Source organism: Numenius arquata, chromosome Z, assembly GCF_964106895.1.
Source record: "Numenius arquata chromosome Z, bNumArq3.hap1.1, whole genome shotgun sequence".
In the NCBI taxonomy this organism is placed as follows: Eukaryota; Metazoa; Chordata; class Aves; order Charadriiformes; family Scolopacidae; genus Numenius; species Numenius arquata.
In genome coordinates this window covers 17,420,214-17,436,382 of record NC_133616.1, presented here as the reverse complement: position 1 = coordinate 17,436,382, position 16,169 = coordinate 17,420,214, and the positions used below count along the sequence as shown (strand labels likewise).

The following is a 16,169-nucleotide window of genomic DNA, read 5'->3' as shown; positions in this document are numbered from 1 at the left end:
CTCCCCGTCCTGCACGCGCTGCACCAGCAAAGGGCAGCTTCTGACTTCAACTTCAGCAGGTGTGAACCCCAAATTCCCCTCTACCCCTAATGCATTCACTGGGCTCCATGACCAGCCAGACCCCCGCTTCCTGCTCTCCTCCAGTCGGCTGCTCCCCGAGAAGCAGCAGAGGCTGCACGGGGGAAGGGTGGGCGAGCCCGTGGGACCTCTCCACAGCTTCATACCCAGCTCTGGCTGCGGTGGGAGGACACCACCCCACGCCGCGCCCGAGGTGTGAGACACAAACCCCGCAGGGCCGCCCGGGAGCCCCTCTCCCTCCTCCTCTCCATCCCTCCGCTCTGCCCGGCGGCCGCCGCCACACGGGGCGGCCGCGCCGGGCCCCCCAGCCCCACGCCCGTCCGCCGGGGGCCACCCCACTCCCTCCCACCCTTCCGGGGGCCCACGCGGGCCGCCGCCCCGAGGGCAGAGCCCGCCCCGCCGGCTCCTCCCCCCCTCCCTCCCCCCGCCCCGGCCCGGGCGCCTCAGCCCCTCAAGGACTCCGGGGCGCTCAATGTCAGGCGGGCGGCGCGGCGCGGCGCGGGGCGGCGGCCGGCAGGGGGCGGGCGAGGGGAAGCGGTGCCCGCCCTGCGCGGGAGCGGCCGGCGGCTCAGAGTCGGCGGCGCTGGCCATGCCGGGCGGCGCGGCGGCGCGGAGCTGAGCCCAGCCCCAGCCCCGGGCGGCCGAGCCCAAGCCGCGCCGCTGAAGGGCACCGGCGGCGGCCAGGCTACCCCCCGCGCTCTTCCCGCGGCCGCCCCGCAGCATGGAGGCTGGGAAGCGCAGCTCCTCCGCCGGCAGCCGGGACGATGGCAGCGCTAACGCCTTCCCAGCCAAGCCGGCGGCCCCGGCGGAGAAAGCCCAGAGCAGCCCCGGCGGCGGGGGCAGCGGCGGCGGGGTGAAGGAGCATGGCAACTCGGTCTGCTTCAAAGTGGACGGCGGAGGGGGCGAAGAGCCGGTGGTAGGCTTCGAAGACGCCGAGGGTCCCCGGCGGCAGTACGGCTTCATGCAGCGGCAGTTCACCTCCATGCTGCAGCCGGGGGTCAACAAATTCTCCCTCCGCATGTTCGGCAGCCAGAAGGCGGTGGAGAAGGAGCAGGAAAGGGTTAAAACTGCGGGGTTCTGGATCATCCACCCTTACAGCGACTTCAGGTGAGCACCTCGCCCGTGCGCAAACTTCGGCGGGGTGTGCGGGGGGAGGGTGTGCGGGCGGGCTGGGGGGCTTCTCCCCCCGCGGGCGGGCCCGACCCTCGCCCCCTTCTCCTTCCTTCCCTCCATCCCTGGCTGCCCGGCTCGCCGGCTAAAACTTTGCCGCCCTTCTCCGGGGGAAGGGGCTGGCCGCGAACCCGCGGCTCCGCGGGTCACGGAGGGACCGGCGCTCTCCAAAGTGCTGCACCCGGGACGGACCCGCAGGCCCCGCGTCGGCCGGGCGCTGCCCGCAGCCCCTCCGGGGGCTGCGGGCAGCGCCCGGCCGACGCGGGGCCTGCGGGTCCGTCCCGCTTTGTCCTCGCCACGGGGGTGGGAGAGCTGGCCGGAGGGAAGGCGGCGGTCGCCCCCTAAAATAGCATCCCCCCTCCAACCCACCCCGCCCCGGGGGTGCGGGCTCTGTTGAAAAACACTTGTTCAAGGTGGGTCGCGCCAAGGAAAGCGCGCCGCGGCCAGAGCGGCGTCCGGGAATTAACTTTATCCGAGCGAAGGCCGCCTGGGAAAACGGCGTTTTCCCAGGTAAATTGGCGTTGGCTAGGCGAGATACGCGTTGCTTTCACAGTTAAGTTGAGCCTGTGCGGAATTGGAATCGTCCTGTGAAAAGCAGAGCAAATAAATTCCCGGGAAGAGCTATTTCCCTTTAAAATTACATTTCAAGTGAAGGGTTATTTCGTCGTATCCTCTATGCCAGCTGGCTGTATGCCTTTGTAAATTTAACGCTCTCTACGATATTTGCTGAAGAGTGATTGGTGTTGTTAAGCATATTTAGTCAACGGCTTGAATTGAACAGCCTGCATGTATACAATAAGTGAATTGCACTGGAGACCATGTTTAAAAAAGGAAAATCCAGAATGTTCAAGAGTTACATGCATCTTCTAAGCAAAAGTAGGTTAAATAGAACATGCTTCCAGTGGGAACAGGAAGAAATACGTCCAAAGCCCAAGTTTCTGTGGGACTATTGAGAGTGAGGTGTTACGCAGTGAGCTGTGCTAGCACCTTGCAGTCGAGCCCAAGAGCAGTACAGCTACAAGAGTGGAGGAGCAGGGCAGCACTCAGTTATGACTCGAAATCATGCTTCAGATCCCTGCTTTTTTCCTGGCTCCCTGGAGGCACTAAGCTGCGCTCGTTCTTTTCCTGGAGTACCTTTTCTCCCTCGCATGCCAGCTCAGCTGCACTAGCAGGTGCATTAAGAGGGGGGAGAGCCAAGAGTTCACCCACTCCCTTTCTGCCAGCCGGAGGGGGATCTAGCAGGTCACATCTGGTGTGGTGGTAGCATGCATAGGGGATTTGGGGGGTCTGATACCCTCTTACTTACCCGTGTGTGTGCATGAGTAACTTTATTCATGTGAGGATTCCATTAAAATGAATGAGATTATTCTTGCGAGTAAATTCCCTCATTTTGTTGTAAACTTGGTTTCTGAGTGAGGTACACAACCCAATGATCTTTTGGGCAATAGGAGTTTATGCATCATATTGCCCAGCATGTAACTTTGAAATAGGTGATAGATATGTTGATTCTGTTTTGCCACAGAAATGTCTTCTAATTCTGCCCTAATTCTTCCTGTGGTAAGGTTTAGAGATCGTAGCGTATGTTTACTTATATTTTTTCACTAGAAGTAAACAACACTGCATCCTTTTCAGGCCTGTTGTCTGCATATTCTTAAATTAACTGAATTTTCTGGGGTTTTTATGATGTTTTCATTTTATTAGAATGTAGGTGTTTGTTTTTAAAATAAAGTTCATAGTCTTTCATTAGTCTTGGAATGATGTGGCCTGATCTGGACCCAATTTTTTAGCCAGTAGGACTTTGTCACTGAGAAATATGAATTGTTTGTGTTTTTTCCCCTGAAATAATTGCAAAGTATAATGGTACTGCTTGTTTTGGGTGACAGTGTTTGTAGAAACGGGTGAAGAAGTTGTACTATGTAGAATATTCATCTTCCTATATGGGAATTGTGACAATGCTAGTAAGTGCGTCCTGACAGTGTCTCTGTATCAGAATAAATGTGTATGTAAGTATGGAGTTGGTTTGATTTATTTTTGCATGTGATATATATAATACTTGTTTGTAGACAAGCTTTAAAGCATCCAAAGAAACAGGGTTATTCTAATTTCACCATGCTAATGTTGATACCGCCAAGGGAAAAAACTAAATTTTGTACCAAAATAACAAGAAAAAGGTAAAAAACCTGAATATTTTATGGTATCCAAATGTGAAGATTTAGAGTAAGTTTGCAAATTTACCCACTATTAGGGTGTTTGTGAACACTATTAGGGCACATATGAAAATGAACATCAGAGTAAATATTAAATGTAGGCACACTTAGGAGAATATTGGGTTAACCATGTAAGACATGGAAAAATTCTGATACAGACTCCTGTGGACTCTCATTTATTTTTGTTTTCCTAGTTCTAGATGCTTGTATGCATTTGCTGGACTACTTTGATGTATTTGGTTACACTTCTTGACCTCATTCTCATGATTTTTATAAAACTGTGTATGTTTACCTACACTGAACAATATTTTGTGGTGTTGTCTGGGGGAGGTGAGCAGCATCCCTGTACTCTCCTGCCCCCCCCTTTTTGCTATGAACGGAGTGTGGAAGCTGTGTCTCTAAACTCGATGCCCTGGGAATCCGTTACTCTCATCCTTGCGGGGCTTAGTCTCTAGTTTTATGGCTCTCCGTCCTGCCTGTGTTTCATCAGGCAGATACACCCTTGGAGAATAAATTCAATAAGTATTACATAATTTTTCCACAAGGGGACCATTTTGTTCCTGGTTGTCTTTTCCAAGTCTTCTGAGGTTAGTGTCTAATTTGGAAGCTGTTATGTAAACCGAGCACCTAATGCACATCAAACCCAGCACAAGACCTCTGTTTATCTCGTCGCAGCTGTGATTACTGCATCTCTAAACTTGGACAAAAAATTCTGTGTAATTGCATGACTCACAAAAGTGAATTTATCGTCAGTGTTTTGGTTAGAATTTATTGAAGTCCTGCATGCTTGCTGTGAGATACCGAGTGCCTCCAGCCATCCCTCTTCACGTGTGGAAGAACGAGCCTGTGGGAGAACATCGCTGGTCCAGCCCGGTGGCCTCGCAGCCACTGGATGAGAGCAGCATGAAGCCAGTGGGAGATGGGAGCGACTGCACATGGTTCTGCTGCTGTCATACACGTTTCACTCCTTTCATAGCAGAGTTGTGGGGGACGTGCCTTTGGGTGACTTTATATGTTACGGCCTTCTGCTACTACTGGAAATGTATGTGGCTGGTTTTTCAGGCGATTAATTACTCAGTGTCTTTCTACACGTCAGGAGTTTCTTTAATGCTCAGAGGGCTTGTTGGTCCAGCCCTGTAGCATCTCCCTCCCTCCCTGTCTGTGGGTACACAGGGAAACTCGCCCTCTCATGGAAATACTGGTTTTGTTATGACGTCAGCTAGGGCATCTGTAGTCCGCAATCTAAAAAAAACCCAGTTACTACCTCCAGAGTCACACGGGAGAGGCATCTTTTGACCAGAAATAGCAATGTATGAGAGAGACTGCGTGATGGTTACAGTTCTCAGTGTGATGTTTGGGAACGGCCTTTGACTGGAAGTGGGGACAAAAATTTTAATTGGCTTCAAGAAGAAGTGAAGTAAGACTGTGATGTGGAGTTGTCTGGCAGAGTAGTGGATAAGGAGGTGCAGGGCAGGCACCTTACTGAAGGTCTTTTTCCTGTGTAGATGAATACAGAGTATGAACTCATTTACAACAGTAGCAAAAAACTATTAATGTTTTATGTAGGAGAAGCTCTCTGGGTAACTGCGCATCTATTCAAGGGCGACAAAGCCTTATTTTAATGATAACAGAAAAGTAAAACCAAAGATAATTCTAAAACTTGAACAGAAAATTACAGAGCATAATGAATAGTAAAGGTATGCCAGATTTTTTTAACATGTGACATTCCAGTTTCAAAACATTTTTGTATACACATTTGAGGGTTATCATGTAAATGTATGAGGTTGATCATACAAATCTTTATGAATCATAGTCAGCTCTTTCAATGCTACCTTCTAAGTAAATTTAATCTCAATGGCTTTTAACCGGGGTGAAAGACACAGTAATATTTGCACATGTACACCTAGGCACTTACAGAAGAATATTTTTTGTCTGTTGCTATTAAAAAAACATTGGGTTTTTTTGCGATTTTATGCAACCCACCCATGTTGTCATGCACACTTCACTTGCGTCTCATTTTTTCTTTTAAGTATTTGCCAAACTGAAAGTCATCGTTGTGACGTATTAGTGTGCCTCATGTTTTTTTGTTATACTTCTCTCAATTTTGAACTTACATTTGCCTTATGCATCCATTTTCTTTTCACCTTGAACCTATCTTTTGGACCTGCCTTTCACCACCAGCAGTCACCCTAATGTGGTAGACTGTGCACGTTATATGTGCAGCTCACACACATGTTTTTAAAATTTGTGCTTGCATTGGTTTGAAACGTACTCTTCTTTGGGACTGGTCTTCATTCTACATGCTGTACGTGTCATTTATATTTTAAGAAGCTTAGAGTAAGCACTTTGTCCCTCTCTTTTGTCACGTCTGTAATGTCTCAGTTGAAACAAATGAGATTTATCTTTTTGTGAGCTGTAACATACTTAGGTTTATATAGAGCAGTAGAGTTGGAAGGTAATGCTGTATGCGATGAAGACAAAATGTGTTGTATAATGATTAAATGTAATTGATATAGATATATGTATGCAAAATTCAGTATATAAATCATGTTGGTTTATATTAAATATATCAGATACAAATTAGTGTGGGTTTTAATGGATGCATTATGTCATTGGTAGTGTAGGAGTATGAAATGTCTGTAGTTTTGGATTCTCGAGATAGTCATCTCAGTCTTGTTGCTTAGGATTTGTCATGAGGTTCTCTTACAGTACTGAGACTTTTGTATTATTTGCTAATAAACTGATAATCAGGGATTTATAATTATACTGTACACATTCCTTGAACAAACTGATTTCTTTTTTTTTTTTAAGTTATTTATGTTTTTATGACTGAAACAGTTTTAGCTAGGGCTATCTTTCATGTATCATTTTCAAATGCTATTGTCGCCACTATAATTTTTATTTCTATTTAAGGAAAACTTTGTACAGTCAAACTACTCCTGTTACTTGAACATTCACTCTTTGTACATGACTGGACATAGACAACCACTTAGTATTAGAAAGATTATTAGTAGTGCTTGGCTTTTTATTTGCTGTATTCCAAAAATTTTTGCACTTCTGTAAATGCCCCAAAGGATAAAATGACAAAATTGTAGCATTAATCTAAATAATGAACTTATAATGTCTGAAAATTCTTTCTGACAGTAGCTTATATATTAGGCTTTATAATAGTTCTCCACGTAAAATGCAACTCCCATAAAGGTAGGCTGAAGAGAAATATGCTAATGGTCCTCAAATACATAAATGGATGTTACAAAGAGGAAAGAAATTACATAGAAGTAATGGGGTGAAATTGCAGCAACAAATACCTAAATTAGACGCTTAGGAAGCAGGACCAAAAATAAGCAACAAAATATTCTATTGGAAATGCTTTGATGTAGAATACGGGCCAGAAATGCATTAGGTTGTTTTTCATCTTCAGTTCCCATTATTTTTAATATTGAATACTGTCTCATCATTGCCTGTCACTGATTCATTTGTTATGAAATCTAGTTGACTAAAACTAGCTACTGGCGTTTCTTTTTTTTACCAGTTGTAAGCATGTATGAATGAATATGGATATCTAGAGGTGTAAGTTGTGCTTTTGGGCTCATGAGGGCCATATGCTCTTATCCCCTTCAAGATTTTCTTCGAGAACCACAAAAACAAGCCAGCTGAGTCCACCTGAGATTGGTGCAGCAGCCACTTATCTTCCGGACCTCTAGGGAATGTGGGAATGGATTATGCCTTTGTTCAAGGAAAGCAATTGTTTTTATTGATAAGACATCCTTATGTCTCTAGATTATGTAGAATACTAATGCATAGTTTGAACTCACGTCTATTTCGAACATTTCCCAATTTTCATTATGTCCATTCTAGTACTGGATTAACATTCATTGCATTTTTTTTCACATTTTTGACATATTATGTACTTGAACATAGAATAAAGTTTACAGCAGAGAAAGAGCTCAGTAAGCATAACTCAAATAATTCCTCGATTCTCTGAGGTACTGTTAATTTAACTTGGGCTGTTTTGAAGAATCTCTGGCAGCACGTACGAAGAAGTACACAAGTACATTTTTTTTTCTGCATGATGTTTTATTTTAGAATATTCACCTTCTTCACAATCTAAATAAGTCTATTAAATCTAAATATGTTCATCATGATTTTGAGATGTGTTAAAAAAAATAAAAAAACCCAAAATCAAAACAAAACGTTACAGCATTCCTGTAAGTAATCTAAAAGGTGATGTTTTAGAGAAGTTATATGTAAGTCTTTGAACTTTGACCTGGGATGCTCAATATCATGAGACTTTCTCTTCAGCTTTCTGACTTTTTGTTTTGAGTGCAGTGAGAAAAAAAGCACTTGATTAATATCATCTATATATATACTTGTCAAAATTTAGATCTCTTAAGATCAGCATCATGCGTGGGTCTGTGGGGAAAAAGTACTGATTCTGTTATTCAGACTGATTATTTTAGCAAGACTACACATTTTTGAATGTGTACTGGCACTTTCTTTGTTAGGTCATCAAAATAAGCAATGCTTATAATCTTATAATTTTCTTTACATTAGGTTTCTTGGACTTGAGTATATGGAGGGAACTGTGAATTGGACTACTATGTAAAAGCACAGAGTAGTAAATAAAGGTCTGGATTTAGGATTTGGTTTGGGGGTTTTGGTGGCTACAAAGATAAAAATGCATAGTTTGATAAGTTTATTAGTCTTTTTTATGAGTATATAATCAAGTTAAAATTTGAGTGGCTCAGTTTCTGATTGTTCAGCCTGGGGCAGCAGAAATACAGAAAAATGAAATCAGAGGTCACTTAAAAAGTATGAATCTTTACCTCTGCATTTCTGCCTACCTAAGATTGGTGCCTTGTAATATTTAATTAAAATTTTTCAGCTTTTTTTTGAGATACTTGGTTTGAAGTTACTAGGAGGCAAAATACTATTTTTAGAGGGGAGGGTAGAATATGAAAATTAGTAGAAAAATTTACTTCATTTGGTTGTAAAAAAGAGTTATCCGTTCTCACCTCTGCTTTCACTCAACAGCATGCCTGAGAGCTGTCTTCTATGTCAATATACAATTTTTGAGATAGAGGAAACTTTTAACCTACTTTGCAATGTTTAATTTTTAACCTGACTGTATAGTTCTTGTTAATTGCTTGAAAGTCCTTTAGCTGTCTATTCTCTGATTCTTTCCCAGAGGCATGATTTAATTTTAAAAATCATAGTGTATTCAGCTCTAATTATTGGAGGGCTCGTTCTAGACACATAGTAAGGTATGTTAATGATTCCAGCTGATACAGTTTTTGGTCAATGTCAGTACTACCTCAAGGACACTGTCATTTACCTTCCATAAAATCTCTGCTAATATCTTTTAATCTGATGATAGTCAGATTCAGGCAAGCTGCATGATATTTTGCAGTAATCTTATTGCCTTGGCTTGCAATGCAACTGGAATAAGTCTGGAGTAAACTTGTGTTCAGAAAATGTTAATTTGATTACAAAAGAAATGCAGTCTGTTTCCATTATATGTTTACAAAAACCCAAAACAACCCCCAAACCATTTCTTTATGCCAGTGAAGTTCCCACAACTGGAGCTGCATCATGTAGCTAAGAATAGGATTTTGGTCTTATTTTATTAACTTCTATGTCGTTTATGTAGATATCTTTTCCAAAGAAGCACGTTATTTAACAAATGGTTTGTTAATTGTTGCAATTTAGCATGCTGCTGACATTAATAAATTCTCTATCTCTAAAAGTGTCATATTTATTAAAAAATTCTTGTTAAGATCTTTTGTTCTCAACTGAAAAAGCACAGATTGCTTTATGCTCACAGTCAAAGCTAGGTTGTATTTTTTTGTTTGTTTGTTTTTTTAAATGATGTAATTTAAAATAGTGAATACACATAAAAATTGTTTCTACTGCAGCATTTTTTTTAGGTAGTATTACTCTTTTTCATCCAATTCTCAGTCTGAAATCCACTGAAGCTTACTCTGGTGCTAAAGCTCCAGTATATAAAGAGCCCCACAGAAATAAAACGTGCCCTCACAATATCAAATCTTCTATACATAGCATACTCTGGCTGCCTCCAGTTTTTTTCTCTCCTGTCAGCAGTGTGAAGTATGGAAGTATTGATGTTTCCTTGGCTGGTTCTGTTGTATCTTACAGTAACTTAACAGATCCTCCAAGAAGCACCTCTCTCTATGGCATGACTGCAGCAATAGGCAGTGTGGTTCTGATACGATCTGATGTTAAGAAAACCTGTAGATTGCAGTAAATTTACGGTAATATAGGATCCTAATGACAAATGATTATTCTAACTTGCTCTAGGTCAAAGCTATGGAAAATATACAGAACTTATATATATAAGATACGTAGAGTAAGATCTATCCAGCTGTACCAAGGAGATGGAATAAATGTATGGCTGCAAAACCATGGAGATGCAATCAAGCTTTCACATGACTGCTGAGAGGTTTTCCATCAGGATCTTGAGATACTTCCATCACTTTGTTCATTCCAGGAGGACTTAAGATTTCTGTCTGGTAGAGAAATTACTATGAAACCAGTAGTCGGTAATAATACCCCCTAAAGCATCTTATGACTGCCTGAAAGTATACACTTGCAAGCTTCTGGGTTCTCCAAACACACTCTGGACTACAGGTTCCTTGGGATGGCTGCATATGGGCTTGTTTGTGCTCGATTTCTCAGTGAAGATAACAGCCACGCCAAGCTTGTCTGTCACTCTGGTTCACCTTGTCTTTAGTGCCAGACAAGCTCAGAAGTAACACAAAGATTTCCTTTTCCAACTAGGCATTAGTCTTTTAGACACAAATTTGGAAAAACACATTAGCAGTAAAATAAATCAAGCATATACCTCAAGTTTCGGTTAATAATTGGCTATCCCTCTCATTACCGACCTTTCCAAGAGTACTTCAGAGATGTAGTGTTTTTCAGAGGTGCGTGTCCACTGTTCATGGAAAGTGTTATCGAGGTGACTCCCTAAATATTGAATCCTGCTTTTTCTGTCTTCTATTTATAGCATTTCTTATGGTCTAATTTTCAGGTAGTGAAATCTTGCTATAGGCAACTTGGAGTTGTCATTTGAAAGTTAGCAAGAGCGTGGTGATGTCGTCCCTAACAGATTTTTTTTCTTGAAAACAACTTATCTTTTCCCTCATTCTGCTTTTCCTTCTCCCTCCTACATCTCTTCATGAAGATATAATGAATTCCTTTATGTAAATGGAAATGATGCATTGATTTATTATTTTTTTGAAATTTCTTAGCTCTGCTATGTAGTTTCCCATTCTTACTGAGTCTGTTAGCTAGGAGGTACTGAGATGTTGGTTCAAACTAGCAGGGAGAAGTTAGCCTAAGTGTTCTTCATAATCTCTTGGGGTTTGTCAATAAACAACTTGTTGTAATAATAAAAAAATAATTGTATATACATTTTCTATTTCCCATGACTTGGCAGCTTTCTGTTTAGAATTGCAATCTGATGCATTTGAACATGCTGTTACCATAGACCTAGTAACAAGATACTTTGCCAAAATTGTCCCCTCAGCCCATTTATTGCCAGCTTGGGAATTCTGGTGTTGCATACATCTATCACATTAAAGGTATAATTATAAGAAACACACTTCTGTAATGCAAAAGGAGTGTGGTATCAAGAGTAAGCACTGCCAGATGGTAGGCAATCTAACGGAGCATTTAAAAAGGGTCAAAATCAAAAATGTCTGAAATCCAATGGCTTATTAAGCAATAGATGTTGCATGTGTGGGACAAGTGAGAGATAAGTAACCTAATTTAAGTGCCCACATGACCAAACTTGACTTTTAATTGCATGCATTCTGTCAGTAAATATCTGAAATACATGTTTTTACTAACTTAGAGGTGTTTTTTGAAGTTTAGAACAGAATATTAAATGCAGTGATACACTGCTGGGTATTGAAAAGTTGAGTAGGATTTGTACATGTTCTTATTGTCTATTTATTGAAGTAGGGAATTTATTATGAAGACTGATCTCTCTGAAATGGATGAAGAAATCTAAAAACAATTTCAAGGTTTTTGATGTTGAAAAGAATTAAATCCAGGAGCTAATAATTGTATTATTTCATGTGCATATTACTTAGGAGATGTGAACTAAATATGACATAAATGATGACTGAATCCAATTAAATGTCTTTGATTTTAGTTTGCTATTTAAAGATATTAGCTATGAGTTTAAAATGTCTTGCCTCCCCTTTAAATCATCCCCTGTTCCTGTTTCAAAAGGTGGATTTTCTGGTAGTCTGCCTGTATGCTGTGCTCTGTCGTTCATGTGAAGGCTATTTTCTTTTGTCGAGGGATGATTCTCGTTAAGACAGGTCTGAGGAATACTCCCTCAGTATTATGCAACCTGTCAGTGTTATTCAGCAGTTTCCACCACCAACCCCCTCATTCCCCGGGACTGTATGAACATTGCTCGATGTGACCATGGTTGTTTCTATCATTTCTAAGCTGCAGCCAACTTTTACATTCTCCACAGGCTAGACCAAATTTATCTTTCTGTGGAAAGGATGGAAGAACTGCAGTGAACTTCCACTCCCACACTTGTTCCTCACAGCGTGACAGAGTTCAGACTTGCTTCAGGGAAGGAGAGCTAGCTTTATAGCCCAGGGACGCAGGTACCGTGAATCTGCATAAAATGGCAGCAGATGTTCCTGCTGGGGCTACTGACTTGTGATTCCGTAAAGCGTCACTGAGTAGCAACTCATCTTAACATCGAATGTACATACTGATTTTATGCCACTGGCAAAATGAGCAAATGGAATATGATATTTAACTTGGTTTCATGTTTCCAGCACAAACTTTTCCGTTTCTGGAACAGCTTTGAAAATGTCAGTTTTACCCAGTGCTGTGCACAGAGTGTGCAAATCTATAGGATGTTAGATGAAGATCCGTCATGGAAGTCAGGAGCCTATCTATCTTTGGATTTCAGACTGAGCTAGGGACCTAGATACTGGTAAGCATCTGGACTCTGTGTCTGAACATCTTTCAGAATTCTAGCCATAAGGAGCCGTAAATGGTAAAACTGGTTTTTAAAAAACATCACCCAAGGGTGCTGAGCATTTGCAGAACGACTATATCAGAATAATTTGAGTATGCTTCATGTTACATTTCTGCCATATTACATATTTTGATTTGCAATTTACAGATCAATATCTTTTCTAAGATTATGATGAAAAAATCTATTAATCATTTTTTCCCCCTCAATTTCTTGCTGTTCTCCACCGATGAATTATTAACATCTATTTGGCTGTACTAATTATTACACATCTTTAGCTTAAACATGTTTGAATGGGTCATAACTCACTGTCCTCCAAAAATGAATTATAAATATTTGGCTAAATTAAATTTTGTTTTTCTGAGGGATATTGGCTTGTGGCTAAAACCTCTTCTGAGATCTCCAAAGTAAAATGTTTTCATTTGCTGAAAGGCAGAAACCTATTTATTATATTTAGGCAACTTCATTTTGAGTGAATATGGGTGGAAGATAAAGATGGACATCTGGTGTTTTATTCACCACGGTACAGGGAAGCTCTTTTTGCTTTGCTGTATCAAAGCAACAGTCATCTGTCTGTATGGGAGTAAATGGCTTCCTTGGCACTTTTGCTGTTGTTTATAGTTCAGGTCATAGGTTCCTGACCAAAGTTTCTTTGAGTGCTTATTTTAGAGGCGTTTATCAGTGGCTATGATTATAGGCAACTTTACTTGCAGGCAAACACTTTCCCCTGTCACCCTTGACCTGTACCGTGTGACTGATCTCGAGAGCAGCACGAGGGCTGTGCCATTGTTAAGGAACACGAATGACTTCGTTTGAACACCCGAAGATCGGAGAAAGAGAAATTTTTCACTGAGAGACTTCAAAGTCAACTGTGAAAAACAAAACACTACCAAATATAAAGTGGAGAAGTAGATTATTAAATAATTCCCTTTTATATTTTTTTTCTGATAAATATTTATAGGTGAAGCATATAACAAAGCCTGTGGTTAAGTTTGAATAATTTTTCAGATCTGAATATCTTTATCAATCTTTTATTTTTCAAGCTGAAAACTGACATGTTTTTCAGAAGCATAAAGTCAATTTTTTTTTTTTTTTTTAAAAAAAAAAAGGGTGGCTGTGGAGGAAAAAACCTTTATCTAATATACATATTTTGTGTAACAGCTCTACTTTGGATGGTCTGTCTCAATGAAGCTTGGATAGAATTTTAAATTAATCTACATATTGGTAACAAATATCTTCCAGTGGCTCAACAACCATTTAAATGACTGAATTAAAACAAAAGAATTAGCAAATATATTTCAAGGAAATAATCTGCCATAATTCAATAAATACTTGCAATGCATAATTTGTAAATTTAATACATACTGTTTTTAGAAACGTATCTTGACCATCTATTTCAGTATTGTGTATACATGTGACAAAATGTAATGGAACGTCTTTTTTTAATTACAACCAAGCGATGGATATGACCTGCAGTACTGCTGCTGGCAAAGGTGTACTGGAAGGAGGAAAGGCCTCATTGCATGTAAAGGCAATTGCTTGGAGTGCTTGACAATGCAGGTTATCTCCTGTTTTGCACATAAAAAATAATAAAAGTAATTACTATTATTTAATTAGCAAATAAAAATTAATAAATACAAATAATAAATAACAACAGTGTAGGTTGTTTTGTTGGGGGGTTTTTGGAAGGCATCTGATTGTTCGCTTATTAAAGAAGGACCAAAGTCATTTCATTGAAAAAAACATCTTTGTTTCCATATACTGAACTAAATTGCAAAAGGGCCACTCAGCAATTGCATCCATTACACTGACCAATGTTCATAAAATGTCGGAGGTGGACACTTGGTTTGTAATCCAATTCTCCACCCTTGGCTGAGCTGCTCGCAAGGGCAGTACATGAGGTTTTGCTCAGGCTCCCTTGCATGGAGCTTGCTGGAGCGTTAGAGGATAAACAGCATGAAAAGATGACAAGAGGAGCAGAGGTAAAACTAACAAGATCATGGTTACTTAAGCCAGTAAATAGAACATCTTTGAACATCATGTGTTATCTTTCTTTTTTGCTTGTTTGCTTTTCTGGGTTTTCCTTTTTGTTTTAAACAAGTGAATATCAGGTCTATCTGATCACTGCTCTGTCTAGCTGCATAATTAGTTGATTTGTTTTGGCAATGCAGGCAGAGTGCTATGCTGTCAAAAGGATGGTAAGATTCAAATGCACAGTATGTAAATTGGGAATTTTTAAAGAAATGTTAAAATTACATTGCATCTGCTTAAGTACTGTGGAAGGCAAATGGCCAGCAGAGAGATCTGGATACAAGTGGAATAATGAAAAAAATGGGGATTTCTGAATGTGGCTAGTAGAAGGAGAAACCTGCAAGAGCTGCATTTTATTTCTGGTAGGGACAGGTGTTTCAATGTATGAAGTGTGAAATTATGTTTTGTGAGATAATGCTAAAACTGAATATTGAACTTCCTAGCTGAGAATTTTCCTTCCTACCCACTCATTAGTGCAGAGCTCCTAAGGTGCATCACCCTGTAAAAAGGGGTTTGTAATAAATACACATGGGGAAAAGTATAAGCAAGCTTGTGGAAGATTACTTCTTTCATTTCTTAAAATGTTTTGTGTTGTGCACATTGTATTTTCAATTGGTTGATGTTAGATAAATTGATACAGTGAATTCAGTTAATAAAATAACAAATCATAGAATCATAGAATGGTTAGAGTTGGAAGGGACCTTAAAGATCATTGAGTTCCAACCCCCCTGCCATGGGCAGGGACACCTCCCACTAGAGCAGGTTGCTCAAAGCCCCATCCAGCCTGGCCTTGAACATTTCCAGGGATGGGACATCCACAGCTTCCCTGGGCAACCTGTTCCAGTGCCTCACCACCCTCACAGTAAAGAATTTCTTCCTAATATCTAGTCTAAATCTCCCCTCTTCCAATTTAAAACCATTACCCCTTGTCCTGTCACTACACTTCCTGACAGAGAGTCCCTCTCTGGCTCTCCTGTAGGCTCCCTTCAGATATTGGAAGGCTGCTATAAGGTCTCCCCGGAGCCTTCTCCAGGCTGAACAACCACAGCTCTCTCAGCCTGTCTTCATAGGAGAGGTGCTCCATCCCTCTGATCATCTTCGTGGCCCTCCGCTGGACCCATTCCAACAGGTCCATGTCCTTCCTGTGTTGAGGACTCCAAAGCTGGACACAGTATTCCAGGTGGGGTCTCACGAGTGCAGAGTAGAGGGGTACAATCACCTCCCGTGACCTTCTGGCCACACTTCTCTTGATGCAGCCCAGGATTCTGTTGGCTTTCTGGGCTGCCAGTGCGCACTGCCAGCTCATGTTGAGCTTCTAATCCACCAGCACTCCCAAGTCCTTCTCCTCAGGGCTGCTCTCCAGCCATTCTCCGTCCAACCTGTATTTGTGCCTGGGATTGCCACGTCCCAGGTGCAGGACCCTGCACTTGGCCTGGTTGAACTTCATGCGATTTGCATGAGCCCATCTCTCAAGCCTGTCCAGGTCCCTCTGGATGGCATCCCTTCCCTCCAGCATGTCGACCGCACCACCGAGCTTGGTGTCGTTGGCAAACTTGCTGAGGGTGCACTCTATCCCACTGTCCATGTCTCCGACAAAGATGTTAAATAGCACTGGTCCCAGTACCGACCCCTGAGGAACTCCACTCATCACT

At 41.7% G+C, this 16,169-nt stretch overlaps 1 protein-coding gene across 1 annotated transcript in view; it reads left to right on the top strand.

Moving 5' to 3' along the window:
• Positions 1-799: 799 nt before the first annotated feature.
• The window catches only part of HCN1 (hyperpolarization activated cyclic nucleotide gated potassium channel 1), a 198,669-nt gene continuing 183,299 nt past the window's right edge, over positions 800-16,169 (top strand). Inside the window, exon 1 of the mRNA XM_074166104.1 lies at positions 800-1,185. Within this exon, the coding sequence (XP_074022205.1) occupies positions 800-1,185 (386 nt within the window). The remainder of the gene's footprint in view (positions 1,186-16,169) is intronic.